General features: G+C 35.6%; 1 protein-coding gene across 4 annotated transcripts; it reads right to left on the bottom strand.

The window, feature by feature from the left end:
- Positions 1 to 1,122: 1,122 nt before the first annotated feature.
- On the bottom strand, positions 1,123 to 22,986 carry LOC110452952 (putative oxidoreductase YteT). Of its 4 annotated transcripts, none has more exons than XM_021501713.1 (14): positions 22,867 to 22,986; positions 22,143 to 22,259; positions 17,922 to 18,006; positions 17,617 to 17,690; positions 16,593 to 16,652; positions 15,678 to 15,842; positions 14,891 to 15,076; positions 14,225 to 14,410; positions 11,615 to 11,713; positions 9,053 to 9,181; positions 7,992 to 8,093; positions 7,485 to 7,554; positions 2,360 to 2,454; positions 1,123 to 1,790 (listed from the first exon to the last, which is right to left on the bottom strand). In XM_021501713.1, the coding sequence occupies exons 2-14, from the start codon at positions 22,248 to 22,250 to the stop codon at positions 1,659 to 1,661; spliced, it is 1,491 nt and encodes a 496-aa protein (XP_021357388.1). In that variant the 5' UTR covers positions 22,251 to 22,259; positions 22,867 to 22,986; the 3' UTR covers positions 1,123 to 1,658. The 4 variants fall into 4 exon arrangements, with proteins under 4 accessions (XP_021357388.1, XP_021357387.1, XP_021357389.1 ...); XM_021501712.1 differs by lacking the exon at positions 22,867 to 22,986 and adding an exon at positions 22,693 to 22,769; XM_021501714.1 differs by lacking the exons at positions 14,225 to 14,410; positions 22,867 to 22,986 and adding an exon at positions 22,693 to 22,769.
- Positions 22,987 to 23,015: the final 29 nt, after the last annotated feature.

Genomic DNA, 23,015 nt, shown 5'->3' with positions numbered 1-23,015 from the left:
CACAACAGGAAAATCAATATGCCACAAAATATAAGTGATTCATATAATATACAAAACAAAAGATTTTCAATAACAAAACAACTAATAATTATATTAAAATATCACAATCATGGACCATTCTTAATCACAAAGGAATTATAAAATGAAAATTTCAAATACCCGGTATTCAACTTTGATGAGTAACATGATCAGTAACATCAACATAAGAATTTTACATGTGATTCTTATAAACAAGAGGCCCAATGGGCCTGCATCGCTCACCTGGTATAAATCTCACACTTATAACCTTAAAAGTGATCTAAAATAAAGCTACAGGCAAAATATCAGTAATTATGATTAAAATTCATTCAAAAGAGCCTGTTATTTTTTTTTTAAACATTTCACCCCTGTGATTGAAAGTCGAACAAAGTCATTATGCTGAACATATTTTATAGCCTTTCATCTCAGGATGCAACTTGCAAAGTATCAACATCCTGGGACCCATGGTTATTCAGAAGAGGTCGTTTAAAGATTTTGAACAAATTTGACCCTGTTGACCTTGAATATAAGTCAAAGTCATTCACTTTAACAAACATAGTAGTCCTTGATCCCAGCATGCTACTAACTAAATATCAACATCCTGAGCCTTTTGGTTATTCAGAACAAGTTCTTTAAATATTTTGAACATATTTGCTCCTTGTGACCTTGAATATGATTCAAGGTCATACATTTAAACAAACTTGGTAGCCCTTGATCCAAGTATGCTACTGACTAAATATCATCACCCTGGGCATTTTGGTTATTCAGAAGAAGTTGTTTAAAAGTTTTTTAAGACAATTGACCCCTGTGACCTTGAATATAATTGAAGGTCATTCATTTGAACAAACTTGGTAGCCCTTTACCCAAGCATGCTACTGGCCAAATATCGTCTCCCTGGGCAGTTTGGTTATTGAGAAGAAGATGTTTAAAGTTTTTAACATATTTGACCCCTGTGACCTTGAAAATGGGTGAAGGTCATTAATTTTAACAAACTTTGTAGCCCTTCATCCCAGTTTGCTTCTGGCCAAATATCATCACCCTAGGCCTTTCGGTTATTAAGAAGAAGTCATTTAAAGTAAAATATTGACGCCGGACGCCGGACGACGGACGCCGCGCCACGGCATAAGCTCACTTGGCACTTCGTAAATAGTACAATAGCACATATTATTATTATAGAATTAATACAGAAATGAATGTGTATACTTTAAAATGAAAATTATACATTCTTGGTGTAGCTTCGATGAAATCTGTCCAATCTGACACCTGAATATTTTGATATTTTGTCTAATTTGATATTCTACCGTTTACCATGAAATAATCTACCCGTTTCTGCATAAAAACGCTCAATGTTCAGTATCTTTCTATTCTGATTAAACACACATCTCCATCATGACAGCTTTATGTGTCAAATATTTTGAATTATAGGGAATGTTTTAACATGAATCGGTACCGTATGAATGACACATTGTATATAACAGTCAACTATGTCTTACTAGCTTCAGCTACAGGGAAGTTCCTTTAGCTCATTGGTAGGACATCCGACTAGAAAGTCTTGTATCACTGATTCAATCCCAAGCAGAGACTTTTATCATTTATATTGTTCCTTTCTATTACACAGGTATCTATACAAGGAAATCTAGTTAGTTGTAAGTGCCGTCTGCTTGTAACGTGACAACGCGATTCTCCTTTCTTGCCTTTTCAGCAGCAAACACCAGTACATGACCAGCTAAGCTCTCCTCCGGACCAGTCATGATGTTTTCCTTGTTATCATTCTGTAACACAGAAATCAGAGTAAGTTTGGGTACACGAGAGAAGACAGTAAAAACGTACCTCAGAGTAACATTGGGCACAGGTGAGAAACTACAGCAAGATTTAGCTAAAAAAGACTGTGAACAATTTATTTGTTTAGAGCTGAATTGCCTTCATGTTGCAGACTTTATATTTATATCTGGGCTAACTACTAAAACTGTGACATTTGACATTACAGCCCCAGTCAGATTATTGCATCATGTTCTTTATCAAGTTTCGAAATAAAGATCCTGGTGTGGGCCAACAAAATTTTGTCACTTGACAGGTAGGTCATAAAACAAAAATAGAAAATGTCTGTAAGACATAAATGCCCCCGCTCATGGACGGGACGAACAGGGGCGGGGGCATTAAAATGGCAACATAATGATATACTACATGGGTATAAATAGATTCATTGTTTCAATAATGAGAATGTTGATAATTATATCCAATTTAAATTTTCTGAAATTTTGAAGTTGAAATTTCTTTTAATTTTGACAGCACTTCCAATTCTAAAGGATTATTCTAAATAACAAATAGTATATTTACTTACCGCCACACTACTGATAAAGGAATGTATACAATGGAAATCTGCGCCACCATGTCCCGACATCCCTCTGACCCTTGTAGGTTCAGCTGGATACTCATCTGAAAATAAATCATGAATATATTCAACACATAATTTGTGTAGATAATGTCACAAAGCTGTATCTAGGTAATGTCACAAAACTGTGTGTAGATAATGTCACAAAGTTGTGTGTAGATAATGTCACAAAACTGTGTGTAGATAATGCCACAAAGCTGTGTGTAGATAATGTCACAAAGCTGTATCTAGGTAATGTCACAAAACTGTGTGTAGATAATGTCACAAAGTTGTGTGTAGATAATGTCACAAAGCTGTGTGTAGATAATGCCACAAAGCTGTGTGTAGTAATGTCACAAAGCTGTATCTAGGTAATGTCACAAAGCTGTGTGTAGATAATATCACAAAGCTGTGTGTAGATAATGTCACAAAGCTGTGTGTAGATAATGTCACAAAGTTGTGTGTAGATAATGTCACAAAGCTGTGTGTAGATAATGTCACAAAGCTGTGTGTAGATAATGTCACAAAGCTGTGTGTAGATAATGTCACAAAGCTGTGTGTAGATAATGTCACAAAGCTGTGTGTAGATAATGTCACAAAGCTGTGTGTAGATAATGTCACAAAGCTGTGTGTAGATAATGTCACAAAGCTGTGTGTAGATAATGTCACAAAGCTGTGTGTAGATAATGTCACAAAGCTGTGTGTAGATAATGTCACAAAGCTGTGTGTAGATAATGTCACAAAGCTGTGTGTAGATAATGTCACAAAGCTGTGTGTAGATAATGTCACAAAGCTGTATGTAGGTAATGTCACAAAGCTGTGTGTAGATAATGTCACAAAGCTGTGTGTAGATAATGTCACAAAGCTGTGTGTAGATAATGTCACAAAGCTGTGTGTAGATAATGTCACAAAGCTGTGTGTAGATAATGTCACAAAGCTGTGTGTAGATAATGTCACAAAGCTGTGTGTAGATAATGTCACAAAGCTGTGTGTAGATAATGTCACAAAGCTGTGTGTAGATAATGTCACAAAGCTGTGTGTAGATAATGTCACAAAGCTGTGTGTAGATAATGTCACAAAGCTGTGTGTAGATAATGTCACAAAGCTGTGTGTAGATAATGTCACAAAGCTGTGTGTAGATAATGTCACAAAGCTGTGTGTAGATAATGTCACAAAGCTGTGTGTAGATAATGTCACAAAGCTGTGTCTAGGTAATGTCACAAAGTTGTGTGTAGATAATATAACAAAGCTGTGTGTAGATGATGTCACAAAGCTGTATCTAGGTAATGTCACAAAGTTGTGTGTAGATAATGTCACAAAGCTGTGTGTAGGTAATGTCACAAAGCTGTGTGTATATAATGTCACAAAGTTGTTTGAAGATAATGTCACAAAGCTGTGTGTAGATAATGTCACAAAGCTGTGTAGGTAATGTCACAAAGCTGTTTGTATATAATGTCACAAAGTTGTTTGAGGCTAATGTCACAAAGCTGTGTGTAGATAATGTCACAAAGTTGTGTGTCACAAAGCTGTGTGTAGATAATGTCACAAAGCTGTGTGTAGATGATGTCACAAAGCTGTATCTAGGTAATGTCACAAAGTTTTGTGTAGATAATGTCACAAAGTTGTGTGTAGGTAATGTCACAAAGCTGTGTGTAGATAATGTCACAAAGTTGTGTGTAGATAACGTCACAAAGCTGTGTGTAGATAATATCACAAAGCTGTGTGTAGGTAATGTCACAAAACTGTGTGTAGATAATGTCACCAAGCTGTGTGTAGATAATGTCACAAAGCTGTGTGTAGATAATATCACAAAGCTGTGTGTAGATAATATCACAAAGCTGTATCTAGGTAATGTCACAAAACTGTGTGTAGATAATGTCACAAAGCTGTGTGTAGATAATGTCACAAAGCTGTGTGTAGGTAATGTCACAAAGCTGTGTGTAGGTAATGTCACAAAGCTGTGTGTAGAAAATGTTACAAAGCTGTGTGTAGATAATGTCACAAAGTTGTGTGTAGGTAATGTCACAAAGCTGTGTCTAGGTAATGTCACAAAGCTGTGTGTAGATAATATCACAAAGCTGTATCTAGGTAATGTCACAAAACTGTGTGTAGATAATGTCACAAAGCTGTGTGTAGGCAATGTCACAAAGCTGTGTGTAGATAATGTCACAAAGTTGTGTGTAGATAATGTCACAAAGCTGTGTGTAGATAATGTCACAAAGTTGTGTGTAGATAATGTCACAAAGCTGTGTGTAGATAATGTCACAAAGCTGTATGTAGATAATATCACAAAGCTGTATCTAGGTAATGTCACAAAGCTGTGTGTAGATAATGTCACAAAGCTGTGTGTAGATAATATCACAAAGCTGTGTGTAGATAATATCACAAAGCTGTATCTGGGTAATGTCACAAAACTGTGCGTAGATAATGTCACAAAGCTGTGTGTAGATAATGTCACAAAGCTGTGTGTAGGTAATGTCATAAAGCTGTGTGTAGATAATGTCAGAGAATCTGTGTAAGTATATTTTTACTTCATAATTGAAATTAAACAAGAATTATGCGTATTTACATAAGATTCAATGTGTCAAGCATTGTAAGTTTGAGCCAAAGTTCAGAATTTTACATTTAAGGATCCCCGTCCCACCCAGAGCAAAACACTAAAGAATTCCACCGTCGTTTTTCAGTGTTAGAGTCCCCTGCCCCTGATTACCATTTCGACAATGTTGTTATCTTCCCTTGAATAGATTTCGTTTGAAAAATGTTTCGACTACAGAGTTGTGTCCCTTGCGTTGAAAATCTCCAATCGCGAAAGTGAGGGGGGAAAAGCTGTCGTAACAATGTAAACAACGTCGTCATGGCAGTCATTAGCGACACACTCGCAAGCCCGACGTAAAAACGTCCGTTTTAAATGTAAACGAAACACATATACTGACAATAATAACAACAATGTCCAATATGAACTGCTTGACCACGACTATGCGACAAAAAATGTGACACTCGTTCACACCTTGAAGACATGCTATCTACTGGGGCCCCTACTGACAATCTGACTGATGAGCCGACACCGATGAGGATCCCTTCAGTACTACTAATAGTGACCAAGAATACACCAATAACTGTTTAACCTGGTCGCAGGGTAGACGAGTGGTTGAACTCGCGGTGCTATCGGAATACCTGCACCAGAAAGGTTGTAAGGAATGCGGCACTAGGCTACGGCTGTGCAATACCCAGCAGGAAGGACATTATGGCATTGGATGTCTTTTATACATACAAGTAAGTGTATCAGACGCTCAGACGCCATCACAATAGTCAAGATTATATTTTTATATAACTGACTCTCTCCTCAAAAAAGTGTTTGGTGTGGTTGGGAGACACCACATAAAAAAATAAGGAGAGAGTGCATTATTCCGGTCTTTATATCGTCTACATGTAGTACACGTATATATTCAGTGTGATGTTGACGTGATGGTGGGGTTTCAGGAATTTTTAAATGTCTTGTCTGAATTTGTCAACCCAACACTGAAAGTTCGTGTGACAAGTGTAAAAAGGTGCATCAGAGTATTTCCAAGCACTTTAAAAACTCTTCATGAAACTTGGAACTGTATGTTTATTTGTCGACTGGTTTATACAAGGAATAATGCTTCTCTGTGATCTTTGTTTGATTTGTTATTATATTCCCAATAGGCCTATATTTCAAGTTAATTTTTTTATATTACATACAACAGTGATTTATGTAATGTTATATTTTAATGCCACGATATTGTATGTTGTTATTTGTACATAATGTAAAAGTTTATTATTGTTTTATATTATGATATCTGTTATACCACAATAGTATGTTGTTATCTGTATATAATGACAAACTCTATTATTGCAATATAATGTGATATTTTTTATATCACACTATGGTAAGTTTACTATTGTTTTGTTCAGAATGTAAAACTTTATTATTGATGTATAGTGTGATTTTTTATATCACAACATAGTATGTTATTTGTACAGTATTTAGAAATTTATTATTGTTGTGTAAAGTATGTGGAACTTTGTTATTGTTGTTGATTGTGACATTTTTGCTACGACACAGTAAAGTACCTTGTTTGTTATAATGTTATTTATACACAATGTGCAATTTGTTTTATATTGGTCATTACATTTGAAGTAATTTTATTGGTTGGTATGCCTGCTGTATTATATTTGTATATAAAAAGTGCTATATTGTATGTTGCAAAATGTATATATGACTTTTTGAGATTTATAATTATTATTGTTACAAATGTAAGAGTTGTCTCCCTTTTTTGTTTAGTTTTTTTGGTATCATTTTTTTTTTTGGTACGATAAGTAAGTCTGCCAGATATTTATTTTTTGTCACCTATATTTTCTTTTCGTTGTCCTTAACGTGTTGCATTGGCACTCAGAATTTTATTAATTAATTAAATTAGCATATTTGTTTGTTTTATTATTATTGTTAGAAAATTACTATATTTTTTTGTGTTTTGTTCATCAATGTTGACATTGTTATTATTTTTTATGTGATATATTTGTAATAAACCATTGTTGCATCAAATGATATATATTTTGTTTCATTTTGTTCAATTGCAAAAAAAATCAATATTTTTTTTTCGAAATTTCATGATTTCCCAAAAAATCTTAAGAAAATCCCGCAAGGTATGGGTTATTGTTCAGAAATAATTTGCTTATGCAATAGAGATGCCGCAGACAAAAAAAACAATGCCTCATTACGTTTTAAGGCGGAGGGATGGGTATCCTTAATAAACAAGTTTGGCAATACATCAACATGGAGGCATAAAAGGAACAAGTGCTAATTGTGATGGGAGCCAGCCATTACAGATGTCCCCCAAACTACCCCGCAGGAGAACGGATCTCGTAGTGCCATAATACACGTACATACCAAATTTGAGAATTAGCAGAAGCCAGTATACAACGACCATCTTGTCAGTATAATTATAAGGCGAGCAATGGCGGAATAGTAACACCTAAATCCCGCCTCCGCGACATCCGACGCAGGCGAGTCAATAATGGCTTGGAATATACATGTGCCAGTGTTGACAGAACCAGATCAGATAAAGAAACTTACGGCTTTGTCCAGTTAGGAAGTCAAAGTGCTGGATTACAGGACTGCCAGTCGCAGTACAGGACAGCTGTCCCTATGGTAACAAATACATAAATAAATACACAATCACCTTTATCTGAAACTGAATATAAACATTAAGACTAGCTTACTTTTCCAAGGGAATGGTGGAGGATTGGGGGGATTAATTTGTGGAGCAGCAATAATCTTTATTTCAACTATTCACATGAATGACAGCACATTTCCCCCACCTATATTGGGTACACAAATCACGTTAGTTTGGAAAAGATCTGTCGTGTAGTATGTAAAACGAACAGTACCAAACAGGTACATAAATATGCTCATTCTTGTATTTTTGTAAATATAATTTGATATCTTAATTAGATGGTTGAAAACCTACCCTAGTTTCATGAAAATCAAATGGTTACAGTTAACAAAGGGCAATAACTCTGTAAATTATTTATTTATTGGATGAATGTGTTGATAAAACTGCAAAACTTTGTTTAACTTTACCTTAGTACCGTAGACCTTGACCTCTCTCGTACAGACAGACTTAGTGAAGGCCATCATGGTTAGAGTGGCTGTAGCTCCGCCCTCAAACTGCATGTTCACCACCTTGGTAAGACAGAATTTGGGTAGCAAAGGTCACAGACTAGATACACTACATAATATATCATTTGAAACTAACAAGGAATTTCAATTGTACATAAACATAAGATGAGGTCTAAAAACACTTTTTTATTTAAGTTTTGAATAAAAATAAAAATGTTTTCATTACCGGAAGAGAATTTGCAGAAAACTAAATGTTTGGTTTTATAGAGTTTAACGTCCTATCAACAGCTAAGGTTATTTAAGGACGTGCCTCAATTTGCATAATGTATGCGTGCTTGTGTGTATGTGTGTATGTGTACCAGAGGCAGGGTATGTCGAGGTAATTGCCTCCTGGCGATAGCACTGATCTGATGCCAACTCTATCTCATTGAAATACCATGCTGAAGGCACCCAGCACAGCACTCCACCCGGTCACATTATACTGACAATGGGTGAACCAGTTGTTGCCATTTCCCTAAAGCTGAATGTTACGCTTTGAAAAAAAAACTAACATTTTTAAGGCCTTAAGTATGTCCCAGCACAGGGACAAAACCCATTGCCTCCCTCATCTGGGCAAACATTCAACATTTCAGCCAAAAGTTAGGTACACAGCACCAGGCAACAAAGGGTAGTTAGAAGTAGAGAGAATAACAAAGATCCCAAATATTGCAATGGGTGCGGCAGATTTATTTTGGTCACTTTTGTTGTTCCCAAGTAGAAGGCACAAACACAAATCCCCAATTCTGCAGGGGTTTCCACATTAGTCGCCTCTTTCGATTTTCTTTTCTAAATCCCCGACATGCAGGCCCGGCTTACAACCAAAGAAATATTTTCACTAATTAGTTTGTATTTGATGTTGCTGATTACTATGGTAACTGCAAATACAGCAAACCTGAATCTACACTGTGTACCTACATGGTGGCAAAAGTCAACGCCACTTCAGGGCATGTTTATAACTCAGAGCCATGTCTCTCCCAACCTACCTGATTAGACATGACGTCGTTGTCGTTGTCGTAGACACACACGCCGTATGGACCTGTCTTAAGTGCCGTTGTCACACTCTCTACCGACGGCTCTTCTGCTATCACGCAAACCGGGAAACCATTGTGTCCCTGGAATTAAAAAAAAAATCTGTTTTTAGAATCATCATTTACAAAAAAAACACCTTTGTATGATAATTTCAAGGAACAAAGAAACAACATAGTAAGCAAAAATTAAAGTACAGATCTATAACAATGTTTTGTTACACTTCCAAGTTAAGTAAATTTACTTTAAAAAAACAAGAGATCCCAGAGGGATCTTGGCGCCCACCTTTGTACCATCTTCATTAGTTCTTTGTCAGTTCGATCTTTTCTCTTCTTTCCTCTAATCTGTTTGATCGAGTCATGTTAACAGTAAATGCACCTTGATGTAACTTTTGATCTAAACTTAATACTGATGTGTATGGAAGCCAACCTTCAAAGTGAGTTTGCCATTTCACATATTTACTAGTACAGTACTTAATGTGAAAGAAATAGAATCGATCATTGCAATATGAGAAAGATCTGTTCAGTTTTTCTTTTAATCCATTTTGTTTTTATGATCAGTCTCAAAATATAACATACACAATGAGGGATCAAGGGGAACCTACATTAAAATTTGAGAAAGATCCCTCCCGTACTTCCCGAGAAATAGCGATAACAAACTTTCACTATCAAAATCCAGGGGAACCTACATATAAAATTTAAGAAAGATCCCTATAATTCTTCTGGAGAAATAGCGGTAACAAACCCACACTATCAAAATCCAAGATGGCTACCTGTCGGCCATGTTGTTTATCCAGTCAATCTCAAAAGTTGCCCTGCACAGCTAAGGACCAAGGGGAACCTACATATAAAATTTGAGAAAGATCCCTCTGATACTTCCCGAGAAATAGCAATAACAAACTTTCAATATCAAAATCAAAGATGGCTGCCTGTCGGCCATGTTGTTTATCCGATCAGTCTCAAAAAAATACCCTGCACAGCTAAGGACCAAGGGGAACATACATATAAAATTTGAGAAAGATCCCTCTAGTACTTCTTGAGAAATACCGATAACAAGAATTGTTTACGGACGGACGACGACGGACGACGGACGACGGACGAATAGCGAATAGCCCACTATCAGATGATGGTGGGCTAAAAATTAGTTCACTGGATATATACCTATATAACCATGCTGTTGACACTATGGTCAAATATATAACACTGAGTACTTATATAACCATACTGTTTGTCATCTTCATTTGCATAAAAGGATCTCACTTCTACATCGTATGTTGTTCAAACAGTTTTTATACAACTGCTATAGTATATATATCTCTGTCAATTCTTTATGCACATACATGTTGACTGATAGAATATTTCCCTACCCTGAGGGTGTGACAGAGAAATGAGCCTCGGGTTAGACACCAAACAAATCACACTGAGGGTTGGAGATTTCTCTGCTACACCCTTAAGTACGTAGGGGATGATTAGTTTTCTCCCATCCTATTATTTCAGTCACAGCTCAACTGACAGTAGGGTTAACAAAAACGCATATAGGGTATGAATATCGTCATTCACTTTTGATGACATCACAATTACCGATGACGCATTTTAATGACGTCACAATTGAACAAGTGCTAATCGGCACAAGGCTATCTCCCCCATGGGGGTGACAAGCTGATCTTTTCCGGCTAAAACGAGAAACACCCCTGTGAAGGGTGGGAGAAATGTACATCTTAAGCTGAATTCCATCAGGATGTGATCCATGCACACTCACTAATTTAATGAGGTTACAAAGTTGTCCTGCAAGCGTGGGAATATGAATACTATGAACTTGCTTGTTACATTTCTCCACGTTCCCTTAATACTTGGAAAGCTTAAATATTCTCAGCATTTGGTCAATCACCAGTGACCGGATAGCTCAATTTTTAGAGCATCTGTCTAGAGTGCTTTAGAGTTGTCAGTACAAATCATAGGTCTAACACTCTATGGGTTCAGCAAGCAGATACCTGAACATGGGTTGTAAATAGTATTGTCTTTACATGTAGACAAAGGCTCAGGACAGAACAGTATAGCGGATCTTGATCGGCTGATCCCAGTGGTCACAGTTTCTTAGTGCCTACCTAGGCCATCTTTATACAAATATGTTTGTCTGCAGTTTCCCGACCGACTCACTGCAATGGCACCTACTCAAATATTTTTGGAAACTTTAGGTACCGGTAAGATAAATTCTTGCAGAAAAATCACTAAAACATAGAATTTCAGGCATATATATTAACATGTTAAGAGACATAAAATTTCTAAAAAATGAAAAAAAATCCCTACCTACCTACCTACCTAACCACTGAATAAAATTATGTAGGAAATATTGGTAACTTAGGTATTGGGTAGGAAAACTGCTAACATTTTTTTTTTTAAGGATGGCCCTAAGGGCATTAGGACTTGTGTAAGAATCAAATCTAAATGGAGTGGTTTAAAATAAGCTATGACAGGTGTTCATTTCTCAATTCTTAAGTTAGGATAAGTATAAGTGCTTACCATTTTAATCTGGTCAAGGTAGATCTTTTTAGCCGAGTAAGGACACTGGGATTCTATACTAGCTGGACATTCCATACAACGGCTGGCCGCTCCTCGGGGCTGTGTCAAACAGGAGGTGGACAACAAAATAGTAAGTTGGAAACAGACAACATGTTGAAAACAATCTAAGAAATAGAAAACAGAATTATATGGAAACTGTTATATATCATGATCAAAGAAACAGGACATTATAAATTTCATCAAATAATTTTTTTTTTAATTCTTTCAGTACATTTTTCAGTTTTCCATTTTCATATATTTTTTCAATACAGTTGAACTGATAAAATATTGGTCCACATATATACTCCTAAAATTACCCCTACACCATGAATACCACTTTTTCTAATTCCATACACCATGAATACAACTTTTTCTTACTCCATATACCATGAAAACCACTTTTTCTAATTCCATACACCATGAATACCACTTTTTCCAATTCCATACACCATGAATATCGTTTTTTCTTACTCCATACACAATCAATACCACTTTTTCTTACGCCTTACACCATAATCACCATTTTTTCTTATTCCATACACCATGAATTCCACTTTTTCCAATTCCATACCCCATGAATCCCCCTTTTTCTAACTCCATACACCATGAATACCCCTTTTTCCAATTCCATACACCATGAATATCATTTTTTCTTACTCCATACTCCATGAATACCACTTTTTCCAATTCCATACCCCATGAATCCCCCTTTTTCTAACTCCATACACCATAAATACCACTTTTTCTTACTCCATACTCCATGAATACCACTTTTTCTTACTCCATACACCATAAATACCATTTTTTCTAACTCCATACACCATGAATATCATTTTTTCTTACTCCATACACAATGAATACCACTTTTTCTTACTCCATACACAATGAATACTACTTTTTCTTACTCCATACACCATAAATACCACTTTTTCTGACTCCATACACCATGAATACCACTTTTTCTAATTCCATACACCATGAATACAACTTTTTCTTACTCCATACACAATGAGTACCACTTTTTCTTACTCCATACACAATGAATACTACTTTTTCTTACTCCATACACCAGGAATATCATTTTTTCTTACTCCATACACAATGAGTACCACTTTTTCTTACTCCATACACAATGAGTACCACTTTTTCTTACTCCATACACAATGAGTACCACTTTTTCTTACTCCATACACCGTGAATACCACTTTTTCTTACTCCGTACACCATGAATACCACTTTTTCTAATTCCATACACCATGAATACAACTTTTTCTTACTCCATACTCCATGAATACCCCTTTTTCTTACTCCATACACCATTAATACCACTTTTTCTTACTCCATCCACCATGAATACCACTTTTTCTTACTCCGTACACCATGAATACCACTTTTTCTTACTCCATACACAATGAGTACCACTTTTTCTTACTCCATACACTATGAACACACTTCTTAATGAACCCCAGTTGAACTGATAAAATATTGGTCCACATATATACTCCTAAAATTACCCCTACACCATGAATACCACTTTTTCTTACTCCATACACCGTGAATACCACTTTTTCTTACTCCATCCACCATGAATACCACTTTTTCTTTCTCCATACACCATAAATACCATTTTTTCTTACTCCATACACAATGAGTACCACTTTTTCTTACTCCATACACCGTGAATACCACTTTTTCTTACTCCATCCACCATGAATACCACTTTTTCTTTCTCCATACACCATAAATACCATTTTTTCTAACTCTATACACCATGAATATCATTTTTTCTTACTCCATACACAATGAATACCTCTTTTTCTTACTCCATACACCAGGAATATCATTTTTTCTTACTCCATACACAATGAGTACCACTTTTTCTTACTCCATACACAATGAGTACCACTTTTTCTTACTCCATACACAATGAGTACCACTTTTTCTTACTCCATACACCATGAATACCACTTTTTCTTACTCCATACACCATGAACACACTTCTTAATGAACCCCATGTTTTCATTTCATCTCCATTTGACAATGTTTGAACTTTTGGTCGTGATGTGCTGTTTAAAAACAATTAAACCTGTATGGTCAATGTTGCAATTGCTCTGCTGAAATATATACTGTAGCCATTCAATGTCTACAGCAAAATCTACATTGTTGTGGGACGGGGGACCGAATTTCAGCCTTTCCCCAGTAGAATTTAGGATTGTGTTATACTGAATACATTGATGTTTATTGATGTCTATTATTGTGGTCTATGAAAATATACATATTTTCATAATTTTGCAATATGATCCCAATTGAAAAAGTGCAAGCCCTAGCAGAAAGGTAGAGATCAGAAATAACGAGAATCCCAGAGACACTGATATATTTAGAGGGTATGTACTATACGGAAGGATCATGCAATCAGATTTGTGGAAGCACTTATACCCGCATTTGATATACTGTGTACCAAGGCTTGTAACTACAATCCATATCAATATGCGTGTGTAAGCAAGGCTAAGGGATATAAAACCAACAACTCAGTATTGTACACGCTTGTCAAAAGAAATGTGCATATCTAACCTTATCTGCTATAGTGAAGTGACTGAGATACCCAAAAGATGAGACCCTGCGACATTTCTTCCCCGGCATCCAATAATTAATTAGATCCACATCGTGACAACACTTTTGTAAGAGTGAACATGAACTCTGGTCTTCCCTTTTCCAGTTTCCCCGCACAAACGAGTGAGCAAAATGCCAAAACCCTACCTGCAACATTTATACAACAGTGGATTATTGCCCTTCATCTGTGACATTTTACAAACTCTTTATTCACTAGATGGCACTGTCTCATCTCACAATATGTATCTAACAGTCTGTCTTGAGACGGATGTCAAGAACCAACAATCTATTTTCAATCAAAGATCATTGACCGAGGTTATAAAATGTTGATTCAAGACGAACCATATTTATCCAGCAATAAGCCCATGCCTGGTAATAAGCCCGCCCATACCTATTGCAGTTCGACAGTAGAAATGCCAATAAACAATAATCCATTGTCCGTTAATAATCCCACTGTCTACTGTAAGTTGAAGTGTACGTGTTGGACCCCATGTTTATTGCAGGATAAACACAGTTATACTAAATTCCTTTGAAAGTGATGTTCCAGACTTATTAGATATATACTGCAAGATAAATGTGTCATCTAGCAATTCAGAGTTTGTAATTAGCACCCCTCAGAATCCTTACCTTGTTCTCCTTATTGAAGTGGCTTAAATGTCCAAATGAGGATACATTTGTACAACGCCTGTCTGCCATCCAGAAGTTTATCAGGTCGACGTCATGGCAACATTTCGCTAACAATGAATTGGAACTTTTGGCCTCATTATGCCAATTACCACGAACATAGGAATGTGCGAAGTGCCAGTAACCAACCTTTTCGGTAAAAACAGTTCAATTACGCAATTATATAAAGTGAAACCTCACTGTATTTAGGATTATTAAAAACATTTTTTTAATGTTTGTGACATATGTTTTACTATGTGACATTTCATTTATATAATGTCCGGAAAATTGGTTATTCAATACTTTGGAGAAAGGTGAACTGAAGATTCTAGATGAACAAGGTTCCAACATAACATGGCACACTTGTCTGCTGGAGAAAAACTGAATCTTGAAAGTTTTTAAATTTCAACACTGTGTGTCCGTCCGTTTGCCATCCCTCCATCTTTCTGTTTGTTTGTGAGTAGGGGGACATCATGAACATGCTATAAATTATCTGATGAGATAATTTTCTGTTACAATTTTGCAGTGTTCTAAATTTGTACAATGACATGTCATGCGTTGATAACTTTCTGTGAAAACTGATGATATATATGACATGTTGCAAGCTTCAAGAATTTTCTTTTAAATGAGTCTGAAAATATGATCATATAGCAAAGGTCATAACTCAATTTTTTTTTTTTTAAAAAACAACTATTTGTGCTTTTTGTGCTATCGACAACTTTCTACCATCTGTCTGGTATTGCTAACTTACAGGTTCAGTGTGGTTGATATTAACCACCTCCCCGATGACGCCACTGTCGATGAGTTCCCTGAGTTTGTTTGCCCACGGTGTATATCGCAACACATGACACACCGCCAACGTCACACTGTTTTCCGTACAAGTCTTGACAATTTCACGACAATCCTCTTCATTCACCTATTCAATTGGAGATTTATAATTACATTTTCAGGGATAAGCAGAAAATGTTACCTCTTGTCTACATATTTAAGAAATAGGAATCTTGGTGTTTGTATGCAGTCTGACATGTTGGTCATATGATGAAAAGTACAGAAGGGATGTGTTGTACTCTCCTTAATGTCTCTTAAGGATGAACTGTCTCTTATACCTTACTGTGACATGAAGACTTAAGGCTATATATGCTAACTTACTGTGACATTAAGACTTAAGGCTCAATGCTACCTTACTGTGACACAGAGACTTAAGGCTGTATGCTACCTTACTGCGACATGGAGACTTAAGGCTGTATGCTACCAGATGTGAAATGCATCTCCTTTCCAATAAAATTCCAAATTATGAAACCGGTAAATCATCTTTCATTAAATTGTAATTTAAACCTGGTTAATCAATTGCAGACTCGTTTGAAAAGATACACAAGAATGCTGAAATATTGAACAGAAAAAAATGTTATTTTGAACACAAAAACATATATATAAAATCAAGACGTAATTATGTCTACACAGTAAATACTTTTCATACTGACATCAATTGCCACAAGAAAGAACTGTGAAGTAAAAAATTGACTATTTTATAAAGTGGAGGTAAACAAGGTGGTAAATAAAACAAAGGGAAATATATTGGGGTTACTTTGTAGTCTGATTCACCGTGGACTTACTGAATTGTCTGCCTTAATTCCAATGTGACACAGAATTAAAAAACTTAACTTACCGCCATCGGTTTCTCCAGAAGTATGTTGTAGCCTTTCTTTGCAAAAGCAACAGCAGGATCCTATAAAGACACATTAATGTGATATCATCAGAAAATATAAACCTTCATTATAAAGTCAATATCTATTAAATGAAATATCATAATAATTCTTTACTCTGCTTCTGTTATCATTTATATACAGGTTACAGGACATCCTGTTTTGTTGAGGGGGGGTGTAATTTTGGCAGTTAAGTTGATTTAAACATATTTTATTTGTCATTCAACAAAAAGGATTAGGCAGTTAGGTGTGTCAACATGTAGACGGAATAAAATTAAATTGTAAACATCACACCAGCAAATAGTTTTAACTTTATCCATTTCATATTTCTTCTCCCATAACACTTTACTTTTTCAATTTTAATTTTATCTGAGTTCTGAGTCAGACCTATTGAAAAGTTTTCACATGATGTACGTGCATATAAGGTTTTGTATAATAGGTAAAATCTCTAACAAAGTGACATGCATGAGTTTGAAACCCATGCACTTTCAAGCTACCTAAAAACACTATTAACTCAATCAAAATGGCACTTCCACTTCTGAGTCATGAATGCAAATAAATAAAGCATCCAGGGTGTCAGGAAATCCCACACTAGGATAACCACGGCTATGCCTATCTCGGGTAAGAGGACTGCACATTGAAGAAGAGTACCTATAAGAGTTTAGATTTTCTGTGAGTAAAGCTTATTTTCTAAGTATGTTTCTGTGAAATAAAAAGCTTTCTTGTTTACTGCCCAGCTGTAATATGACATTTCTCAATTTATAATACAAACTGATGTTATGCAATTGTTTTTCATTGGATGTCATAAACCATTATGGGGTAAATGCATACAGCTTGACTGCAACCTAGATGTTGACAGAGAAATCACACAGCTAAAATAAATCTGTGAGTACAGCTGTAACTTGAGACATATGTGAAGGGTGGAGAAGAATGTCAACTCCCTCAAATCTTGTTTAGGGGGGGGGGAGGAGATGGAGATACACCAACCTTGTGAAGACGATCTGGTGTAGTAATGATAACACAATCCGACATCCTGTCTCTCTGACTTGCCTCACTCCAATCTGTGATAAAAACAAGGCAATGTTCATGCAGGTATTTTAAACATAATAACAGATTTTTCAGAGTCACATGAAACAGATTTAAGTATTAATTCTTAATTTCTTATTTTCACCTTCATTTTAGACACTAATGTTTTCATACATTACTGAAGTCAGATTTGACTTCATATGATCAGTACCATTTACACATCACAATATTAAATCAACAGATTTAATTTAGCCAGACAAACAGACCTGAAAAACAGTTGTCCTCCTGGATACTGAACTGTTGCTGAAGCTTCCTGCGGTAATACTCTCTAGGATCTGCTACTCCAACAATCTGAAAAGTCAAAATCACTACGAAATCAGTAAAACATCATTAACAGAGTGTTATGTTTTCTAAAAGTTACTTGTATTCTCTGTCTAGTCATCAGACTCCTTAAGGATGTATGCTAACTTTCTTGCTATCCTTGTGATTTATTTGTTTTAGCTATCTCCCTTTAAAAAAAAAATAAAAAAATATGCTGAATATACAACATTTGATATAGCGCCCTATCTAGCTAACATAAGACACTCTAAAGCGCTTTACAGTACATAGATATACAATTGTATACAGTCAATACAATTAGCATATATATATTAATCAATACAATATTGAGGAATTCGCAGGAGCTGCCTTATCAGGCACTAACTACTAGTTCTATGCCACCTGGCTAATATCTCCCTATGTGTGTATGCATGTGTGTGTGTGTGTTGGAGATGTATTGTATTTAATTAAGAGCTCAAGTATATGCTTGGTACAAAAGTGTTATTCAGTTTTATCAGCAAGAACATAATGATATTCATAAAAAGGTCTCTGTCACTTTGTGTACGGAACTCTTTTACAAAAGAGATGCACGTCAGTTATGTAGCATATATCCTTAACTAGCAGAAGCCAACATCATGACCTTTTACCTTTTCATCATACAGTAATAGCATTCCATAATTTTGAAGAACAATGTTACATCATACAACATAGGAACAGTTTCTTCAGCAAAACTGTTTTCTTCACAATAAACCCATTTTTCTTAGTATCAAAATACATATAACACTGGTTTGGAATGAAGAACTATTTAAGTACATAGTCACTCATGTTTGTAGTTTGACAAATGGTCAATCATTTGTCCCCAATTCATCTGATTTACATGAAACTTGATGGTAATGTATAAGGAATCTGCTTTGCACACAATGTTAAAGTCCCCTTACTAGTTTCAGAATTTCTCTTCAGCTCAGTAATAGAGCGTCTGATTGGTTCAATCCCAAGCAACATAATTATTGACTTTTTAATTCAATTTCTTTACTATAAGGAATTTGTGCAGTTCACCCTCCCTGTTCAAGGTACAGTAGAGTAAGCAAGTAACTCATAAAGCTGGGTTGTAATAGTCTACCAGGGCAAACATTTGAAAAAGTGTGGAGTAGTTTTAAGGATATATTATTGTGCATTGCACATAGTGTCAATGTAATCTTACTAGCTTTGGCTAGAGGGAATTTTTCATTACTTTCTTCCTATAACATATGGAATGGGATCCTATTTAGGTTCCTTATAAATTTACTGGTATATATTATTTTCTGCATTACATTCTTAGGGATCTTACATGGTCACAAGAGGTTATAATACCTTGAAAAACCTGAAAGTCCCGGGAAAAATTCCAAAAAAAAAATGTGACCCAGGGCTGGTTTTATACTGTTTACATGTGTAATGCACACTCCTTTCTTTATATAATCATTTCCCCCTAAAAAGTGTGCATTATAGGTGAATGTTTACGGTATTTGTGATCACCACACTGAGGGCCATACTTCAGTTCAGTACTTCAGATTCCTCCATTTATTTTTCAGAGCATGCAAGGATCTGTCTGTGAAATGTCCTTCGTAGAGTGTTGGATGACAGCTAGCACAAATCCTACAATCTTCTGTTTCAGGAATTATTTAAATACACATCCAAGAATATCAGAAATACTGATCACTGTATGTACACTATATATATATACACATGTATTCTCACCTATCAGATTAAAGCCTCCCTCTTTTGATTATCCGGTTCAACCGGTTTTCCTGTTTTTAAATGTAACATTTCCATGTTTAAATCCTGGCGGACCTGCAAAATTTATGTTTATGCAGATCTTGCATGGCTTTGTCAAGGCTCGCCTGAAAGCAGCATCAGATTACTAGGTCCAACCTTATTTTATTAACAAACAACTCTGGTCCAACCGGTTCAATCGTTTGGATCATGATAAACGAATGCAGCCTTTTAAGTCTTGATAGTAGGGGAAGTAAGATACAAGAGATACAAGATACAAGAAGCTTTATTTAGTGTCGTATATGGCATCACATTGAACATTAGCTCTGTGGAGCTATTTTTACGACAAACATAAGTATAAAAACAGAGTAATAACAAGGTAAAATGCATGCTAGTAGAAAAGGTAGGATTTTGCAGCATAACTATATACATTGAGCTACTAAAATAATCAGAAAACAGTTTGATGATAGCACATGCATGTTAAAAGCAGTAACAGTACAGCATAAATCATAAGCATAAAACATAAAAACATATCAGATTTTGCAAGCACATATTTCATATATATCACAGATGGTTAATTACGATACTTTATATTGGAAAATGATGGAATAAAATACTCAGATAAATTAAAGTAAAGTAAGAAGCAAAATAAAAGCAAAAATCTCAAATAACAAGAGGCCCATGGGCCTTAACGGTCACCTGAGTCCTACAGTTCTGTATTTTTGTTGTTGAAATATGTACCAATTTGAGTAAAAAAAAGTTAAGTATAACGTTAACTTAACTTTGTCAGGACCATGAGCTGATCATTCCTAGACCGATTTTCAGTGAGATCGGCCTATTAGAACTTGTTTTTTAAGTTTGAAATAGGTATTTACAAAATAGCAGCCATGGCAGCCAAATTGAATTTCTGATTGACCCGAAAAATAACAACACTTTGTCAGGACCATGATTCGATCATTCCTACAAAGTTTCAGTTCAATCGGCCAAGTAGAACTATACTTTAAGTTTGAAATAGTTTTTCAAAATGGCGGCTGTGGTGGCCATATTGGATTTATGATCGACCCGAAAAATAACAACACTTTGTCAGGACCATGAGTCGATCATTCCTGCAAAGTTTCAGTTCAATCGGCCCAGCAGAACTTGACTTTAAGTTTGAAATAGTTTTTCAAAATCACGGCCACGGCGGCTATATTGGATTTCTGATTGACCTGAAAAATAACAACACTTTGTCAGGACCATGAGTCGATCATTCCTACCAACTTTCAGTTCAATCGCCCCAGCAGAACTTGACTTTAAGTTTGAAATAGGTATTTTCAAAATGGCGGCCGTGGCGGCCATATTGGATTTCTGATCGACCCGAAAAATAACAACACTTTGTCAGGACCATGAGGCGATCATTCCTACTAACTTTCAGTTCAATCGGCCCAGCAGAACTTGACTTTAAGTTTGAAATGTAAAATGTTAACGGACGACGGACGACGACAGACGAAAACGGATAGCAATAGGTCACTTGAGCTAAAGCTCAGGTGACCTAAAAATGGGGCATTAATAAGATGAAAGTCACGAACATATAGAACACTGGCAGAGGTCACCTTCCAAAGTGTGCAACAGCCTACAGAAAACCTTCTGCTTGTCTAATCTCATTTGGTAGGCTATTCCACACCTGGACGGTAGAATTTACTCTTGGTATAATATCAAGTCATAGCGTCAACTTTCCTAAGATTATATAAAACTTAATTTTTGTTGATAAGACTCTTTAAGAATTCTGGAGCAATATTATTTAAAATCTTGTATACTTCCTTGGCCATGGTCTTCAGCCTACATATATGTAAAAATTCTGATTTATTTCTAGCTAAAAGATCTTTAATAGAGGAGCTATAATCACTATCAATAAAACGTAAAGCTCTTTCTTGTATCTTTTCGATTTTTCTGATATTTCCAATTCTGTAAAAATGCCATGCGAGGACATAAATTAAAATTAGATAAAATAATAGATTTAAAAATGGTGACTTTGCCTTTTTTTGTCAGGTGATTTCAAATTCTCTTGAGTATACATAGTTGTTTGGAAGCCTTCATACATAAGTTTGCTGTATGATTTTCAAATTTTAGATCACTGTCAATTTCAACCCCAAGTAAAGTCTCACTATCTGTACATGTAACTTGGTTATCTCCAATAGAGAAAAATGAAATTTGCTCTTTTGATTTCTTTCCTATGCAGATGGCCTGGAATTTTTCTGGGTTTGCCTGCATGCCATTTTTTGTGAAACAGTGAAGCTGAGTGAGTGAGTTAATTAATAAATTACTTTCATTTTGTTACACATCGCTAAGATCAAGAGCACTATCAGTGATATGAGACAAAGTGTTGGTTAAAAAGAAGTAACTATCATTATTGACAAGGACGTCCTTTTTACAATACATACCTTCAGCCTGTCTGGATACATTTGTGCATATTGGGAATAAACAGCACCTCGCATTCCTGCCCCAATGACAATGGCTGTTAAAACCGTGCTTTTTTTATCTTTTGACATTTTACCCCCCTGCAACAAAGAGTGTCAAGGCAATCTCAAAAAAACATCTTATTTGTTTTGAAGAACAGTGATAACTAATTAAAGATCCTGACTGGCACTGCTGGACTATTAAATAATAGATAGTGGAGACAGCATTTTAATTTTGTGGGACAATTTTATAAAAATGGGAAATTGAGATTATCTAGATATGTTATTCTTGTGTAGTAGTAGTAGTAGTAGTAGTAGTAGTAGTAGTAGTAGTAGACTCCCTGATGTGTAAATAAAATGTCACTCAACGTGATAAATTTAAAAGTTTTGTTTTGTTTCTTTCATTACATCCCTAACCTTTATCTGTACAATAAGCAATACTAACAAAAAGTATATAAACAACCCCCGAGGGCATAAACGTCAACTTTGATGGAGCCCCCGTACAGTAAAGAAGAAAAACAGTATAAAAACTTACCATGCAGATGTATACATGCGTATTACAAATAAAGCAATAATATACCGGAACATGTCATCCCATCCCATAAATAGTTATTTGTCACAGCACAATATAAGAATTCGGTCACCCTTTGACACCTAAGGCAATATGAATTTCGCGCTCATCGCTTTAATTAAATGCTACAAGACTTACTTCCAAAAATTTATTGTGACTTCAATAAATTGTATATTCCTAGCATCGATGATGTCACGCTCAACTTCTTGAAATATTACTGTTCACGGCATCTCTGCCGACAAGTATGTTCACACGAAAACTACCGGAAGTTCTTACTTTCACTTAAA

This window comes from Mizuhopecten yessoensis, unplaced genomic scaffold (genome assembly GCF_002113885.1).
Source record: "Mizuhopecten yessoensis strain PY_sf001 unplaced genomic scaffold, ASM211388v2 scaffold7007, whole genome shotgun sequence".
In the NCBI taxonomy this organism is placed as follows: Eukaryota; Metazoa; Mollusca; class Bivalvia; order Pectinida; family Pectinidae; genus Mizuhopecten; species Mizuhopecten yessoensis.
Note: the sequence above shows the minus strand (reverse complement) of the source record. Positions and strands in the feature narration are given on the sequence as shown.

Bases quoted from the DNA above. Each gene is read 5' to 3' on its own strand.
- LOC110452952 (XM_021501712.1), bottom strand. The intron at 18,007-22,142 runs GTATGTATTGTA...TTGACTTTTCAG, and splicing joins TGTATCCAGACAGGCTGAAG to ATTGTTGGAGTAGCAGATCC. The intron at 16,653-17,616 runs GTTGGTGTATCT...GTGTCTTTATAG, and splicing joins CACCAGATCGTCTTCACAAG to GATCCTGCTGTTGCTTTTGC.